We start from the raw sequence: 18142 nt of genomic DNA, 5'->3' as shown, positions 1-18142 counted from the left end.
GGGCTAATGGCTGCTGCATGTGGTGACCACAGAGCCCCGCAGGGGCTGGACAGAGCGTCTCTCAACCCCTTAGCTGATGGCCGACATGGAGGACGCCACTATTTCGACGTAGCGGGACGCGGATCATCTACACACGCCCTACTTCGACGCTGAATGTCGAAGTAGCGCGCTATTCTCATGTTCGGATAGGAATAGCGATTTCAATATCTCTCCACCTAACATCGATTTCAACATCGAAATAGCTCACGGCACGTGTAGATTTGACGTGTACCATTTTGACGTTGTGCCAGCTACTAAGAAGTAGCCAGCTAGTGTAGATGCAGCCATGGTGTTTCAAAACAACCCGGAGCTTCTGGCTATAACTGCTACTAGGGCAGCAGCAGTGGCCAGGAGCTTTGGGCTGCCTTGAAACATCAGGCCCCTATGCAGCTGCCCCCTTTCCACTCCCTCAGCAGTGGGCCTGACTAAGTTACATCACATTATGTACTACTTACACCCTAGGGAATAGCACCTCTAACATCCTTGGTGAAAGCCTTTAAGACAAGTTTGGTAGATGCAGGTGGGAAGTAACAATTCCCCAAAGTCTAATTGAGAACTCTTTCACCAATTGCCCTTCAAAAAGCTATGGAACACATCAGCATCTCTCCTCTTCCCTGAAAGACACTCTTTGCTCTCAGGCACAGATGAACAGGGGCTTTTTTTTTCCAACAAAGGAGCCTGGGATATTTTGATTTGTTTATTTTAAACAGTCTCTCTCTTGAAGGAAATAAATCTTTAGTTAGAGTCCAACATGTCAGGGTTCAGTTTTGACTTCTTCAGTTGTTTCAGTCAATTAGCCTTGATTCCACAAAAGCAAAATTAAAACAGCCCTTTCGACTAACTTTCTATTATCCATAAGGCTGATTGGGGAAGGCTGGGATTACATTGTCAAAAGTATCCCACTGTGTTTGGATATCTGACAGATTTACACCCCAAGGTACACTATGGCGCTAAGATGAAAATTGGATGTGAAGAGTTCTTGCAGGAGTTGATTAGTGTGCTGAGGAAATAAAACTCTTTGGGGCATAACAGAATAATGCCAATATTTAATGGTGTTTAACATTAGCCTTTTTTATAATTGTGCGCTGTTCATTACGGCCTTCATGAAAAATGAGCTCTTTTATTTACCTCTAAATAAAAGCAGACCAGTAATTTTAGGTGTGTAAATTAAAAACATAAGGCTTACCTTTTGCCAAACATATAGATTTTACAACATGGACTAAGGCAAACCCCAAACTCCATGACCCAGAGATTTCCCTAAATAACCAGAGTCCATTATAAGTTTCATTAGCACAAAATCTTCCTTACACACACGTTCATTTATCTAACCCTGAGAAATTTTCCATTTGCTTTCAAATCATTGCTTGTTTTCCTCTTTCCGAATGACCCCCACCCCCAACATTTACTCTGCTGGATCCCCTTGTAATGATAGCCCAATGTGGGCACAGCTCATTAGTCTGCTTGCTGTTTACAAGACAGGTTTTATGCTCAGTGTAGTGAACACACTGACACTTGATCACTAAATGGCTAGAACCACCATCAAGGCTTTAATCCGAGAAATTTTTTACCCAGACAGTGCAAATACCTATCAGCATGTAGGAGGATGAAGAGCCCTATTAATTGAAGCTAGCACATGTAGCCCAATAACTAGCCCTCTCAAAAGAGCACACCCATGTGTGAAGGTTAATTTAATACAACCCTTGGCTGTTATCTGGTATAGGATATGTCGCCAATTCTATCCATTAAGTAATAACTGAATTCTCAGGGGGACTAGTTGAAGTCAAATGTTGTTATTCCAGGTTCACTGCTTTTAGTTTCCCTAAAGACCATTTAGGCAAACAGCTGGAAGAGCTGACTACAAAGGTTTTCAGTCACAGAGAGCCACTTTTTGAAAACAGTAACTGATTTCCCAATCAGAAGCCTTGATCAAGCACTCTTCGGATCGTTGTGCAAACGAGCGCATCCATGCTCATTATTAGAGAGAGGAATCCAAAAAGAAAAGCAATTTGTTCTTGCCCTGTGTGTAGCCAAAGGGAAAGTCAGGCTGCCATAAAAACGCTCTCAGCTTTCTTTCCAAATGAGTTGATTTAAAAAAAGAAGCACTGAGCGATCCTAAGCTGATTTTAAACAAAACTAACTAACTAATTAAATAAATAAAAATCAGTCACTAGACGGAGCTATATTGTTACACCAGCAGCGGGGCTGGCCCCAAAAGCTCTATGCAACCTGAACCACCTGGGTAGATGATGTGTGGGACTCTGAGGTGTTCCGGTTGCTGGGTCTCTCTGTCTCTGCAGTTGAGTTTCAGGGCTTCACTCCTTGCCCTTAAAATAATAAACAGCAGAGGGCTTCATTGAGATTGGTGGAAGACCTCAACAGTGATGTCACAAGAGGGAATGAGGTGAACGGCAAATCTTCATCACACCCCACCACAGAAAGAATTCTGTTACTCGTAGAAAACAATAAAAGTGTGTGTGTGTGTGTGTGTGTGTGTGTGTGTGTGTGGCGGGGGGTGGTAGCATTTCAGGGTACAGCCTTGTGTAAGCTCAGTATTCAGCTCTCCCATCAAACTCTGAATTGAATATCTCTACTGAGCAACAGCAGCAAAACCCAACGAACACAGAATCCATCTTCATTCTACTTGAAAAGCAGAAAGCAAATGTAAGCTAGTGTGTGCTCATGTATCAGAGAGGTAGCCCTGTTAGTCTGTAGGTTTGAGAACAACAAGTCGTCTTCTGGCACCTTACAGGCTAACATAATGCACTAAGTTCAGCCTTTACCCTTTCTTTCCTGTTCTCTCTCCTTCTTTGCAGCTCCCGTCGCTCCCCTTCCCTCCATTTACTTCCCCATGAACATTTTAAAGTATTTCAGGAAACAACCCAATTCCAAAAGATCATTATTTTGTCCATGGCGCTTAGCCTCAGACTTCAGTGCTAGGTTGCCTCTGGTGTTATGACTGTTCCTGAGGTCTTTGATACTCATGCATCTCTGCAGAGAAAGTAATTTAGAAAACGTACACTTGAACAACTTAAAATATGCCATTTCTCTATTCAAAGACAAGAGAAGCACATGGCCTAAGTGGTGCAGGAAGCTGAATCACTTGCTCTTTGTTAGAAGCTTTGAGGTCCTTGGACGGAAGATGTTGAGTATTATTTAGTGCCTTGGAATGACTAAGTTAAAATGTCTTTATCAAAATAACAAATGGTTTTAAAATGACTATCAAAGTGCTCAGACAAGTAAGGCCAGGTTAGTGCAGCACAGAATTGTTGCTCTAGTGCTTGGTTTCCCACATGGGGGTGTGCCCCCCTGCGGGGGCATGAAGAAATTCTGGGGGGGGGGTGCAAGGTGACCCAGCCCCCCATCATTTCCCCCCACCTGTGTGAGAGAGCCAACCTTTACTTCTGGCTCTTGGCCCCTGCCATTTTACGTGGGTGACCCAGAGCAGCCTCTATAAAAAGCAGGCAGCCAGTGAAGACCCACGTGGAGCTAGCTGCCTCCTGCAAACATGAGTGAGTGTGGGTGGGGGAGGAGGAGGATGGGGTTAGATGGGGCTGGGGGACTCAGGCGGCTGGCCCTGGTAGCTCTGACCTTGGGTGGCTGGCAGTTGGGTGGCTGGTGGGCGGGCGGCTGGCCCTAGAAGCATGGGACTTGGGCAGGCAGGTGGGCACATGGCCCCAACAGTGTGGGGCTCAGGTGGATTGGGCTGGTGGGCAGTCAGATGGCCCAGGCCATGTGAGGCTAGGGCAGGCGGGTCGGGCATCTGCTGGCTGGGGTGGGCAGCTGGCTAGTGGGTGGCTGGCTGGCTGGCTGGCCCCAGCAGCATGGGACTCAGGTGGCTCGGTTGGGCAGCTGGCCCTGGCAGTGCAAGGCTCAGGCAGCTCAGGCTGGCAGACAGGCAGCTGGCCCTGACAGCATGGAGCTCAAGCGGGTGGCTTAGGCATCTCAGGCCTGTGGCTGGGGCAGGTGGCTGGCCCCAGCAGCACAGGACTCGGGCAGCCAGCTGGCCCCAGCAGCTCTGGCATTGCAGGTGGGCATGTGGCACAGGCAGCTCTGGAGACTGGCATAGGGCTCAGGCAGCAGGCCAGCTGGGCCTGCACTAGACACCCACAAAGGGCCAAGAAAAACTATTTGTGCTTATTTTTAATTTTAAATAACATTTTTATATCAAGTTTTTGTGCTTATTTTAAATTACAAATTGAATTTTTTGTTAAAAGGGGGATGGTTGAGTGATGGTAAAGAAGAAGTGTGGGGGCAGGAGGGTTTCTCAAAAATCAAGAGTTGTGTGATGCCAAAAAGCTTGGGAACCACTGCTCTAGTGCCTCAGACAGCTATCTGAGATCTGGACTGTTTGCCTAAAATGTACCAGTGGGGAGCTACAGCCTGCTCAGGTTCAGTGAAATCAATGGAGAAAGAGTCCCACTGACTTCAGTGAGCTTTGGATCAGAACTTCGTAGAAGTGATAAAAGAATTATGGTAGATACAGGGAAAGAAAGATCAAGAAAACCACATCAGGGATGAAAAAATCAGGGCTGAAATATTATTAAGATCTGCTGCAGACACAATAATTGCAGCCTCAGAACCTCAGGCACCTATGATGAAAAACAGCTGAATCACATATTTTAATTTTGCGAACATTACATGTAAATAAAAACAACATTAAACAAGTCAAGGCTATTGTAGACTTTTGAACAACACACTCCTAAGTTCACTTATCGGGGCCTATTCTTTTGAATGCAGTGGAAAGACTAACATCCATGGGCCTTGGATCAGCCCCTTCGCTAACTTAAGGAGCTGAAAGTTCTTGTCCAAACCTTCAGTGTGCCCTAGTGCAAGGCCCCTGGCTAGGAACTGCTAGAAACATACTCCCTAGCCCAAATGAGGAGGGAACCATTAAAGAAAGCTCTCCATTCTCCTTGATTTTAAGGGGCGAACAGTCCCTTAGACTGAGCCTTTCTGCTCACTCCAGTAAGTTAAGCTGCATGGATAGCTTAATGTTATTAGTATTCCATGCTGCTATGAGGAAACAGATTTTGTATAGTAAAATAACTTGGTTTCTGGTGGAGATGCATACAGGCAAATGCTGGTGTGTGAGGATGTCACTTCTCAAAGGGGTCAGAAAAAGCAGTGATAAACTGTAGAAAGAGTTCAACAGACAAAATAAAATGGCTGTCTTCAAGTTTGGGAGCCTGATTCTCATTTATCCCAAGTCCCTTTCTATCACGGTGGCAGCATAAAAAGAGTCTTAAAGTGGTTGTAAATGTAACTTACATCCATTTTAAGACTCTTTTCACTGCCAGGGTGGTAAATGAGAAGTATGTCCTATGTCTCGGGAAATGCCACAGTGATCTCATTGAAGAAGTTTTGTGGGCTTTTCAGCTAGTCAGCCTGCAGCTTTCATCCAAGTCATCTTATAGTTATAAAAGTATGAGTGCCTATAAACCAATGCAAAAAGCTTAAGACACAAATGGGTGATCTGGACTATCTCACAGGGAGGGGAAAAAAAAAAAACCAACAAAACCTGGCATGTCTGAAACATGGTGGGGGTGAGAATAATCAGTGGCATACCATAATTTCTAGCTATAAACTTCATAGGGAGGACAGGTTAGGCTGCAAAGATGGGGGAGTAGTTCCATACATAAAGAATTCCATGAATTCTGTTGAACAAAAATGTCTGGATAAAGAGGACCCTGAGGTAGACTCTGCAATGGATACAAATCTGTGGTCATAAAATACAAATACAATAGTTGGAGCAGAGTCCTGACCTCTGGATCAGAACAATAATCATGAAGTTAAAACTGATAAAAACCAGGGAAGCAATAAAAGCTATTAGAATAATAACCACATGGTATCCAACTGACCATGAATGCTGTGGAAAGCATGCATTAGAAAAGCAACTCTGACTCTTCTAACCTGCACTTGACTTAGTCCCGTCACACAGGAGTTGGTTTAAGTAGTAACTGTAGCTGAACCACTGAGTAATACTTACCACATAAATAATTTCAACATCATTGCAGGAGAGGCATACATGAAGAAGCACTACTCTCTGGGATACTAAAACTTCAAGAAGAGGATTTTTTTAAAGAAAGGAAGGAAGTTAGGAACCTCCTGCTTGAAGTTAGGAAATTAAAATCCACAGAATCAGCATGGAAGCTTACAAATGTATAAGAGTCACAGAAGATTTGCATTCCCAAGGAAACGGAAAAAAAAAGGGAAGCAAAGAGACAAGAAAATAAATGGGATGGTTAAACAGAAAGATGCAAGGGTTTATGCAGGCTGGAAAATATCCTTTACAAAAGCAAAAGAAATCCTGCCTATGTGATGCCAATAGAAGAAAATTTAAAATGGAAATTAAAAACAGCTTGGAGGTATTCAACCAGAAAATATCAAAGATATAAAGGCAAATTAAAAATTCCTATGGTGTAGAATTTTTTAATTTTAATTTTTGTTATAAAAAATGGCTTGAGAGAGTTAGTTGGGATCACAAGACAACCTTGCTGTGACTAGGAGAATAAAGGAAGCTGCAAACTAAGCTAAGGCTGGCAGTTTTAGAACTGGCTCTGATTTTGTGTGTTTCACTTTGGATACCCAAAACTGGAGGCACGCAAAGCTAAGAGAATTTTGGGGTAATCTGGGACTAAATTAAAGGGGGTGTGGAGGGAACAGTAGGGTCGTAAGTCTTCACCACAGAGAGAATGGAGAAATCCCTACCCTAGGGATTGCTCTTTTCTACTCTATTTAAACAAAAACCTGTCAGTCAAGGATACCACAATTTCATGCAAGTTGCATAGAGAATAAGTCTGTGATCTTAGGAGCAGCCCAAAATGTTAACTTACCTCAAAATCTCACAGCTCAAGCAGGCTGAGGCCCATCCAGTAATTGCCTGAGAAACCTCATAGGAAACCCCAGGGTCCTGCAAATAGTGGAAAAAGTAGTCCTATTGTACCTTAAAGACTAATAATACTATTTATTAGGAGATGATTGGGACAGACCCAGTTCTTCAATCTGGAGAATATTCTCCAGATGTATATCTCCAGATCTGAAGAAGTGGGCCTGTCCCACAAAAGCTCATCACCTGATAAATAATATCATTAGTCTTTAAGTTGCTACAGGACTGCTTTTTTTGTTTTGTGAAGATAAAGACTAACACAGGTACCTGTCTATGAAGAGTGGAGTTACTTAGTATGTGGCATACTTCCCACTGGGCCAAGGATGAAACAATGCCCCAGCATGGTGCTGCCAGGAGTGTCATATCTCAGATGAAATGAATAATTGAGGCCCTGACCAAACACAGTCATTTAAAATCCTGTGGCATTTTTCACCTGTGGGGTGGGAGGGGGGAGGGTTATTAGCCTTTGAGTTATGGTCAAATCGTGTTTCCCCTCCCACTAAAGTGGCTTTACTTCAGCAACAGATGAAGCATTTTATATAGAGAGGTGTGTTTGGAGAGCATCCATGTTGAAAAGCACTTTCTATTACCCAGGTTCATAATTTTTTTTAGGAACTTTCAATCATTTCCTGCTGCTGCATATCCAGAGAACAGCGAAGATTGGTATTGATGCAGCCATGCTTTTTGATGTCTGAGCCTGGCAGAGAGATGGCAAACTTTTCATTCGGAGATGGACTTCATTATAATTCTCCATCCCCCCGCCACCTCCAGGATGGATTACTGCAATTGAATTACTCTTCTATGAAATTTCTACACCTGAAAATCATATGGAAACTGCAGCTTCATTAAAATGTGGCCTAGCACAGAGACCACATTGCACCTCTGCTCAGTATGTCACATTGGCTTCCACTTAGGTTCTGATTGAACTGCAATCAACTAATCTCTATATTGATTAACTCCTGTGTATTCTAGAGATTGCCTCCCTCCTTGTGTTTTATTGTGAAAAATGAGATAGGTTGAGTATCAGGCAATTATCACTGGAGGGCCCTCCCCTCTGAAGCTTACTCCTACTTCAGTCCAATAACATCTGAATGCACTGACTTTCAAGTCAAGAGGCAAAATCTAATTCAACAAGCACCCTCTGGGCAGTGTTTGGAGTGCTACTGAAGGGATGGTTTAAAAATATTTTAGTGCTGACTTTGTGTCACCTTTGATGTGGTGCTTTGTACTAGGTTTAAAGAATGAACTTTTTGTGCACTAAAATTTGAGCATATTGTATTCATTTAAATAACTATTGCATTCATCTACACACCACGTAGATCTTTATTAAAAACAATAGAAAACATTGGCCAGTGGTGTTATGATTTTTGAAAGATTCCAAACCATGGAAAGTCTCGTGTTCTACATTAACGAAACTGTTCATATACAGTCAGAGCAGGCAGCATTTAACTAATAACAAGTGGGAAAATAAACCACAATTGGGTCTGTTTAAAAGCAATCATTTTTAAGCTACATCTTTTTAATATAGAAAATGTAAATAAGGTTTAAAAATCTTTAAATAGCCATTTTAGCCATTCATTTCTATTGGTTCTGAGGTACCTATTACTTGACTGAGGATGGCGTCATGCCTCTCCCAAGGAGAGCACGTAGGGACATTTGTAAGTAAAACACCAGGGAAGGGCTCCAGAACTTCAATTTGATGAAGAAACATACTTTCTTTGATCATAAAGTCTTTATATAGCCCCATTATACTGATGCTTCTCTATAAATACACAATTTGACTCTTCTTCTCTTTCAGCCAGGTTGAGTTTTGGTGCATCCACGTTGAATTGTAATAATGATTAGTTATATTAGCCTATGCAATCTTTCACATTCCTGAGCTGTGTGTCTTTGTCTCTTTGCATCTGTGCTTTTAATTTTGTTTGCTTCAGGGCAAGAGTGGTATTCTGATACTGGAAAAGCTAAAACAAACAAATGAAAAACAGTAATTTCAGAAAATGAGGTGAACTGTAATTAAATTGCAAAATGTCTTGTTTAAATACTAGGAAATCAGTTCAGAAAAATAATAAAAACTGATATTTTCTGAACCCTTTGGCTAGTTATATGAGCAGACTGACCTAGATTCTACCATTTTGCCTCTATAACCTTTTAAGAGTTCTTTGACAAAACGAGTCATCCAATGATGGGCAGAGAAGAATCAGTGATTGTAATTTATTGAGACTTGAAAAAGGCTTTTGATGATAAAGTCCTTTGCAAGAAGCTATTCAGGAAAGTTAGTAACCACATGGTGAGAGATAAAGTCCTGTCATGAATTAAAATCTGGTTAAGAGATAAGAAGTAAAGTGTGGAAATAAATGGAGAATTCTCACTTTGGAAAGAGGTTAATAGAATGGTGCCCCAGGATCATTAGTATGACTAGTGACAATCAATATCTTTGTTCATTAGGTCATTAATAGTGAGGTTCATTGGCTGCAGATAAATATTCAAAGCAGTCAGTCCGGAAAGGGATTGTGAGAAATTCCATCAGGATCTAACCAAACTAGACAACTGGACAACAGTACGACAGATGAAATTCCTCATAGGTAAGTGCAAAGCAGTGCACGCTGAAAGGAAGAATTCAAATTATTAGTACAAATTAACAGAGTCTGAATTAGTTGTAATTTCTAGAGAACAATTTAGGCACTATTGTGGACTGTTCACTGAAGGCCTCTGTTAATGTGCAGCACAAAGAAGTGAACAGAAGATGATATATTAATTCCTCTGTATGTATTCACCTTGAATACAACATTCAAGTTTATTACAAACACCACAATGCATATAGAATCTGATTTGGTGGTAGTGGTGGTGAAATTCTGCACTGTCAGGCAGATGGATTAGTTGACTAGTTGAATAGGCCTTTTCAGTCTAATAGCTATGAGTCTAAGAACAGATATTTATATGAAAATAATAGCATTTTAGTACATTACGGGGTCAGGAAGAAACTCTCTCTTTAGACCACAATACAGGTTTGCACAGTTCTGTGTATCTTCCTCTAACACATTTAGATGTGGTCACAATGGGAGACTGTTACATACCAGTTGGTCCCCTGGTCAGTTCCAGCAGACTCCTGATACAGAAGGATTAGGCCCATAGATTCAGCACAGCATCAAAGCCAATAGCTACTTGGCCAGTCCAGAGAGAAGATTGGTAGAGCTGTAGCCACAACCCTGCCCAGGCTGGCACAGATAAAACCACCCCAGGGTACAATGTCTCAGCACTCTGAACCCTCTGGACAGAAAAAATGAGTGGTTCCCTTTGTCTACTCCTCAGATCCCATCTCTGCTTCTCTTTCAACCATGCACCCCCTACTCCTGGAATCTTCCAGCTCTGATGAGCTACAAGGCCACTAACCTATTCCCATTCACGTGCTTCCCTGACATCAACTTCTGCCAATGAAATGACAAGAAATTAATTATGACCTATTACATAGACAGAATGACTTTTTATATGAAACAAGATACATCAACCCGAAGAGGATCTGCTACCTCAAGGCCAAAGATAGCGAGAGAAAATTCTACTCACCTGAATGTTTCAAACCTTCTGCTTCAGTTGGACACGTGAACAAAGTTTCAGGACAATTATTTTAGATCTTCCCTCCTCTAACTACAATTTTGGTCAAGAAATTACTCTCGGAACCTCCAGCAGGCAAGAAAACTTGCAGGAAAAAAGTTCTTAGGCAATGGCACCAAGTGAAGAGGCAAGAAAGTTTAGTAACTACCAATAAAAAAAATATCCTTTTGGGGGATGAAAATGTTTCTGTTCAGTTCTTATTACACCAGAAGTCACTTGCTCATCCTGAATACAGATTGTGTCATTTTACTGGTTTACTGTAGGGCTGGGTTTACAGTTTGGTTAAATTGCCTGAACTGTAACTAGTTTATATTTCATTTATAGTTTAGGAGTGGAAGACTATTCCTATTACTGGTTTAAAATGGTCATCAGTCTATTCACCTAATCCTAATGTATAAGTCTTTCTGCACAAAGAGCCCTTAATAGGATGATATACTCACTCTTGCCCTAACAAAACAACTTCACCCTGTTAAAGTCATTTTATCACAGGATCTCAAGGGACCAAATTTTGCAAAATTTTACTCATGCTCAAGATCAAGCTAAAAATGCTGTGCAAACAAGAATTAGAACACAACAGCATTTTGTGTATTATCATCCCTGTTATGTGGTGGTAAAATGAAACACAAAGAGGATGAAGCTGTTCTCGCAAAGAAAGGTGACCAGCAGTCCCATTTTCACCAGGACAGTCCTGTATTTCAGTTGTCAGGAAGGTGTCCTGATTTATTTTAACAAAAGGACTAACTGTCCCATATTCACACCCCCTGATGAGCTGCCTTTCCCCTAGGTTAGCACAGCTGCATCTGTGGGTATCAGGCACTGTTCAGAGATCACATGCAGCATGTACGGACGGGCCAGTGGTGCAGGCAGCAGCAGGAGGGGGAGGCTGGGGCCCTGCCATATGGTAAGGCAGGGTATGTTGGGGTGGGGTGGGGTGGAGGTAGTGTGTGTCCACCACTTGCTCCTTGTTTAAGATTTTAAGGCGACCTGTTGCCCCTCTTTAGGGAAGTTGCACCTCCAATCCAGGAGACCCCTGTAGAGAGATAGTCCCACCTCCACTGCACTGCTGGGCAGCTACCTGTGGAACTGGGGACCCCCCCCGACAGGGCAGCTGCCTGTGAAGCTGGGGAACGCCCATGGGGCAGCTGCCTTCTGAAGCCAGGGAGCCCTCCTCTCAGGGCAGGGCAGCAGTCCCATTCCAAACTCCCTGCAGCATGGGGCAACTGGGAGCTGCACTCGTGCAGCTGCAGCTCCTCTCTCAGCTTTCTGCAGTGTATACATGGTTGCAAGACAAGAAGAAAGCTTTTGCATTAAAAACCATGAACACATAATAGCATTCTCCATTATAAACTTCCAGCTAACTTCAGTTCAGTTAAAATACATATATAATTTTTGTACTCATTAATTATAAAAATGAGCTTTTATGGGTAAGACTGAAGAAGTGGCTCTCACCCATGAAAGCTCATTACCTCATAAATAAATCTATTTGTCTTCAAGTGCTACAGGACTGCTTGTTTTTTGTGAAGCAAAGAAACTGTTTCTTTATTTAATTTTTTATCCCCAGGGATAAAAGCAGCATGGAGCGAAAATATATGTGATAGAACTCAAACATTATCTGCTGATTGATTTCACTTTATGTAGCATTTAATGACTTTAAGAAACAATTTTGTAATATTTGGTCACCACCTTGTGGAAATGTCCATGTTTCCAAATGAGGTGTGTGGTTGACTGGTCAGTTTGTAACTATGGTGGTCATAACACTGAGGTTCCATTTATGTTACAGTGTAGTAGTTACCTTTAGTTAACACCAGCAGGGACCACACAGACCAATTCATGTGCAACACAATAATATACTTGAAAAATCCCGACACTCCCCATTATTGCTCCATGCAGATGCAAGTCAGGGAGCAGCAATATTGCCCATATAATAACAAAATGCACTGAGAAACGGGTGACATCAACACAAACTCAGGAACCTTTTCTGGTATTTCTCCAGTGTTTATTGGCTAAACTGCCATATTCCCCCCCACACCTTTTTTTTTTTGGTGTTTAAAACCTAAAATCAGAAGTCCTATCTATAAAACAGGGTTGAAAACAACAGCAAGAGCTCAAGAATTCCTGCAGAAAAGAAAACCCACCAGAGGAGACCCTAGGGGAGGAAAACTCTACAGGGGGAATAGTTGCATTGAAAGAATTCCATGTCTATTTTTAAACACCAGAGAGCTGCTCAGATATTATAGTGTCAGGGAAGCCATATACACACCTAGATTAAAGAACAGATCAAATGATAAGGACGTTCAGACTCCCAGAGTCCACAGAGGTGTACACCAGGGTTCTACGGCAGGCTTGGAATGCCCCGACTGTGTTACTTTACTGCCGTGGGTTCCCTCAACATCTGATGCTCCTGGAACACCCCATTTTAGAGACATTCTCAGCATGGACGTGACACTGTTGGATTGGCTGCTTGTTGCACAGGCAACAAAGCCAGGCACTTCCTCTTGCCTGACCCCTTCCCTATACACGGATCCCTGGGCTGACAGAGAGGTCTCTATTGGTTTGTCTTCTAAGAGCCCAGGAATGAGGAAGGCAGAAAAACAGAACTGTAGAATGACTCTGCTTCTATGTAAGAGGGGAAGACCCTTGTGCCTGGTAATCCAGAGAGAATGATCACTCCCAACATAAGTATATGGGGCTCAGAAATAAAGAATATATTTTAAAAAAAATAATTATAATGGAAATTTTGAATGTCTTACACATACCAGTTCCAATAAGTGTCGCCAGAAGGGGAAATATTTAACCCTAAACCTGTAAATCTGTCTAAATGCTAACATTAATCTTCTTTAAATTTGGACAGAATTTGATTGTTGTTTCTCTTCCAGCATTTTTCTATCATTTACCTATGAAATTAGTTATTTCCTATAATGCTTGATCTAGGGGGATGTATTTCTATGACAAGATTTTTAAAAAGAAAACTATATACCTTTCTGAGGGTCAAATTCAGAGTAAATTACAGCAAATATTAAAAGAAAACTATTTTTGTGCATCAGGAAATTAGCAATGAAGAAATGTATTGTATGCATGTTTCAAAGCATGGAGCAAAAGTATATGGGTAGAATTCAAACATTCTCTGCTGGTTCCTTTCACTTTATCTGGCATTTAATGATTTTAAGAAACAATTTTTAAATATTTGGTCACTAACTAGCAGTAATTCACTCATCTTCAAACACAGCCAGTGTTTATTTTCTGTATGCTACTCAATGGTTCTTAATAGTGTGATATTTTCCTAGGAAAATCATATAAATCCTACAGGTTGAACTTCTCTAATCCAGCACTCTGTTGGACAGCAACATCTGTAATCCGGCATGATTCTAGTTAGCTGGATGACCACTTATATATGTGGTCAAGTTTCCTGTGGTCCCATAAAGTTAGTTTACAGCCACCAGTCCCCACTCTCAGTGTTTTGTGCTGTTATTTAGCAGTAATTTACCCCTAACTGTCTTATAAGAGCCCTGTAAGCAGTGAAGTTTTGGTAATGTGTTAGACAATCTTGACCTTTCATGTTCTGGCAAATTCTCTCATTTGGCACTCATCAGGTCTCATGGGTGCCAGACTAGAGAGATTCAACCTGTACTGTAAAGATTTCTGGGTAAAAAAAAGTGATACTTTCTTTTAATGTGCATTTTAAAAATCTATAATAATCCTGATTTAAGGCTTGATGGAAATCTGATAGTTTTTAGACTTGACTCAAAATTTCTTAAGCAGTTTTTCAAATGTAGAGTTTAAATCAAAGTAGAAAGATAACCTTAAGTAGCAAAAACATTCAAATAAATTTAATTTCTCTTCATTATAAGGTATCCCTTTACTTTAAGTAAAGAATTAACTCCTAAATGGCTAAGACTTTACAGAGAGAATTGTAATAAGGAGTTCAAGAACTCTAAGCACTGCTTGTGTGTTTAAAGATATAACAAGCAGGAGGAGAGAGTCTGCTGGAAACACTTACAGATGTCTCAGTTTTACAAGTTTTTTTTTGTAAAGTGCTTTAGTCTAGCATTATTTATTGTTTATGGAAGTTGTTTGTCACTTAAGACTTAAATTGACCCCTCCCCCAAATTAAAGAATCAAGTTTCTATCCATTATTTCATTTCTGATTGTTTTTCTTTGTAATAGGTGGGAAAGTGGATCCAGGATAAAAGTCCTGCCCAAGACAAGACTCCAAATTGAAGACTCCAATTATCTATAAATCACTTGCCTTTTCCTGCAGAGAGAAAGAAAAGAGAGGGGGAGGAGAAAGAGATGGAGACAGACAGAAAAACAGAGACAGATGACATGCCAAATAAAATATTATATGTACCTGTTCTATACCAAACTTCTTCAAGGGCAATCACAAGTTACCTGATATTTTGAATTCTTGTAAAACATTTTTGTTGTTGCTTTAATACTGAAAAGTGAACTCTCTTACTTCAACCTTGAGGCTAAAATCACATCCCACACACTTTTGAGATTATGGCTTTTTCATTCTAAATGACTAGAGTTATATTCCTGAGTATTATTTTTTAACCAAAAAGAGGCATATGCTCAGTCACAAGCTTGCATTATACTTTAGAAAGACTTTAAACCAATTTTCCACTTGCATAAACTTGACAAATATATACATAATTACTATACACACCAACCTGGATACTAACAGAGAGGGAGCCGTGCTAGTCTATATACTATCAACCTGGACACGCATAACACCATTCAAAGAGTTCTCACAATACCTGACACATATTTTATAATACATAAACTAATAACTTTAACCAGTAAACAAAATTCTTGCAAAATATTTGCTCAAGAGAATAGTCCTTACAATAACACACCAATTACCCTCAAACACACACATACTTTTTTATTTTAATTCAAAATTACCATCTGGAAAATTATAAGTAAGCAAATTTACGTCCTCTTAATTTGTATAGCTAATTTCTCATTAAAAATGATGAAGTCTAAGGTAGTTGAATTTTTCTGCGAACATTCTTCTAAGACTTGGAAAAACTAACAAATTAGAGAATAAATTTGTTTTGGCATTAATTTACAAAAAGACAAAAAAGCTTTTAAAGTGATAATTGGAAAGAAAATCTTACAATGCATTGGCCAATGTACCATTCCTATCAGCTCTAAGACACCTGAAGGTGTATTTCTAGTAGATAAAAATGTTATCACCTTTTTCTAATGTCAAAGTGTTGTCTTTTCCTATTAAATTATTCTGTAACTAGAAATAAAGTCTAAACATTGTAATCTGTTTATACAATGCCTTCAATTGATATTTCTCCAGCAAAAATGAAACACGGTTCAGTTCCAGGCACTAAAGTAAAGATTGAAAATGTAAAACAAATTTAAAAACTGAACTTGCCTTTACAAACAATTGGTCTAAAAGCCTGTTTTAGCTTCTGGAAACAGTTCACTTTTATAAAGTAATACAGAATTTCTGAGTCTATATCTACAGTAACCCAGCTGGATAATTTGTAAGCATGTCTTAATGAAAATATCATTACGCTATATGTCTGAAACGTTAAAGATAATTTCCCCTTTAACCAATGTCATTTCAAGGGCATACTCAGATATTAAGGAAGTAAGTCAAGAAACCTATTTCAAGGCTGGAACAACCTGGTAGAATTAAGAGACCTCCAGGAATTGTAAAACAGTCCTAGGGGCACATGGACCATTTCAAGAACGAAAACATTTTTATTTTCTGATTGAGGAGTATATGTATCTCCAATAATTTCCTCTGATTTCTGAAATGTGTCAGGGAAGCTTTGACTGCTATCCTGAAAATAAAACGGATCACGTTTGGGGAAAAGAACATTTAAAGAAGCCCCGAAATGGTGCAGCCAACCTCAACACATCTCATTTGCTTTTCTCTTATCCTTTGGCCTCCCAGCTGGTTCAGGGCTCCAACAATCCCGGTTCCTTTATGAGTATTTCAAGGCATTTTTGTTTGTTTGTTTTTGTTTTTGTTTTAATCTCTGTGCTGAAGTCGGCCAGGGCAGCCTAGGAGCGATTCGCAGCAGCACCCCTCCGCTGGAGGGCCAGGAGGAGCAAACGAGCCCCACTTACCTTGGTGTGTTTGATTTCAAGGTTGAGCGCGGGCGCAGGCAGCAGCTGCAGGGATGCCATCAGCGCGGCGGGGTCTGCCTTCACCTCCCCTGGCATCTCAATTTTACTGGAAGTCATAGTCTTTGGGGGTTTTATAGGACAAACGTCCCCTGGAGCTGACCTGGCTGCCCCCCCCCTCGCTTTTTTCCGCCCCCCCGGGCAGAGACCAGCGCTGAAGATTTTGCTCCCGGCCTCTGTATATAGGCAGGTGTCAAGCTGGGTCTCTTCTCATTGGCCATGAGGGCAGAGGCAGGGGGCAGGTCCGTCCTACCTAGGGGAGAGAACGAAAACGCGCTGCCCTGCAGCCGCCGCCGCTCGGCCCCGGCCCCGGCCCCGCGCGAGGAGGCAGGAGGATGAGCGGCCGCGGGGGGCGCGGCCCGGCGGGTTCGGAGGGGCGCGCGTGGGGGGCCCGGGGCTGCTCCCCGGGGCGCCCCACTGGGGCCCGGCTCAGCCCTGGGACAGCAGCAACTCCCGGCCCACAGCTCCGGCCCCAGCTCGCCCCCGCCGGACAGACACACGGACACGGGAGCTGCAGGGATAATCACATGCGGGGAGGCACCCCGAGAGACAGACCGACCGACCTCCTCCCGCCGCCGGACAGATACACCCCGCCGGACAGACCGACCGACCCCCCCCAGAGAGACAGGGACACACACACCCCGACAGACAGACAGACAGCCCGCCCCTCCCCCCAGACACGGACAGGTACAGCCCGACAGACAGACCGACCGACCTCCTCCCGCCGCCGGACAGATACACCCCACCGGACAGACCGACCGACCCCCCCAAGAGAGACAGGGACACACACACCCCGACAGACAGCCAGCCCGCCCGCCCCTCCCCCCAGACACGGACAGGTACAGCCCGACGGACAGACCCACACGGATGTACACCCGAACGGACGGACGGACGGACAGACAGACAGACAGACGAGCCGACCTCTCCCAATCCCAGAGACAGGGACAGACTCCCCACCCCCCCCGTGCAGAGTGACACGGACAGATACACCCCGTCCGACAGCCTCCCCCCCACGGGACAGGAACAGACACACCCCGACGGACGGACCCACACGGATGTACACCCGGACAGACAGACAGCCCCCTCCACACACAGACAGGGGCAGATGCACCCCGGCAGACGGCCCCTCCCCCAGCGATACCCCGGTCTACAGTACACCCGGATAGACCCCGAACGATCCCGAGACGCGCAGAGCAGCGCTACTCACAGCCCTAGACAGACACCGAGACCCAAACGTACGCACACCTTCTCATGCACAGGTGCGCACCCAGACCCACACACACGGAGCGACCCATGCGCTGCTTTGACACACACACACACACACACACACAGAGCGAACCATACACGGCTTTAACACACACAGAGCGACCCATACACTGCTTTAACACACACACACACGGAGCGACCCATGCACTGCTTTAACACACACACACACACACACACCCAGAGCGACCCATA

The 18142-nt window shown here is 42.7% G+C and overlaps 1 protein-coding gene across 1 annotated transcript in view; it reads right to left on the bottom strand.

Moving 5' to 3' along the window:
* Positions 1-17270, bottom strand: part of ALDH1A2 (aldehyde dehydrogenase 1 family member A2) — a 76505-nt gene extending 59235 nt beyond the window's left edge. The window contains exon 1 of the mRNA XM_075007164.1: positions 16628-17270. Coding sequence (XP_074863265.1) covers positions 16628-16744 — 117 coding nt within the window. The 5' untranslated portion in view covers positions 16745-17270. The remainder of the gene's footprint in view (positions 1-16627) is intronic.
* Between the last annotated feature and the right edge of the window lie 872 nt (positions 17271-18142).

The sequence above is a fragment of the Carettochelys insculpta genome, chromosome 12, assembly GCF_033958435.1.
Source record: "Carettochelys insculpta isolate YL-2023 chromosome 12, ASM3395843v1, whole genome shotgun sequence".
Classification (NCBI taxonomy): domain Eukaryota; kingdom Metazoa; phylum Chordata; order Testudines; family Carettochelyidae; genus Carettochelys; species Carettochelys insculpta.
The sequence above is the reverse complement of the archived record's forward strand: the minus strand, read 5'-3'. Positions and strand labels throughout refer to the sequence as shown.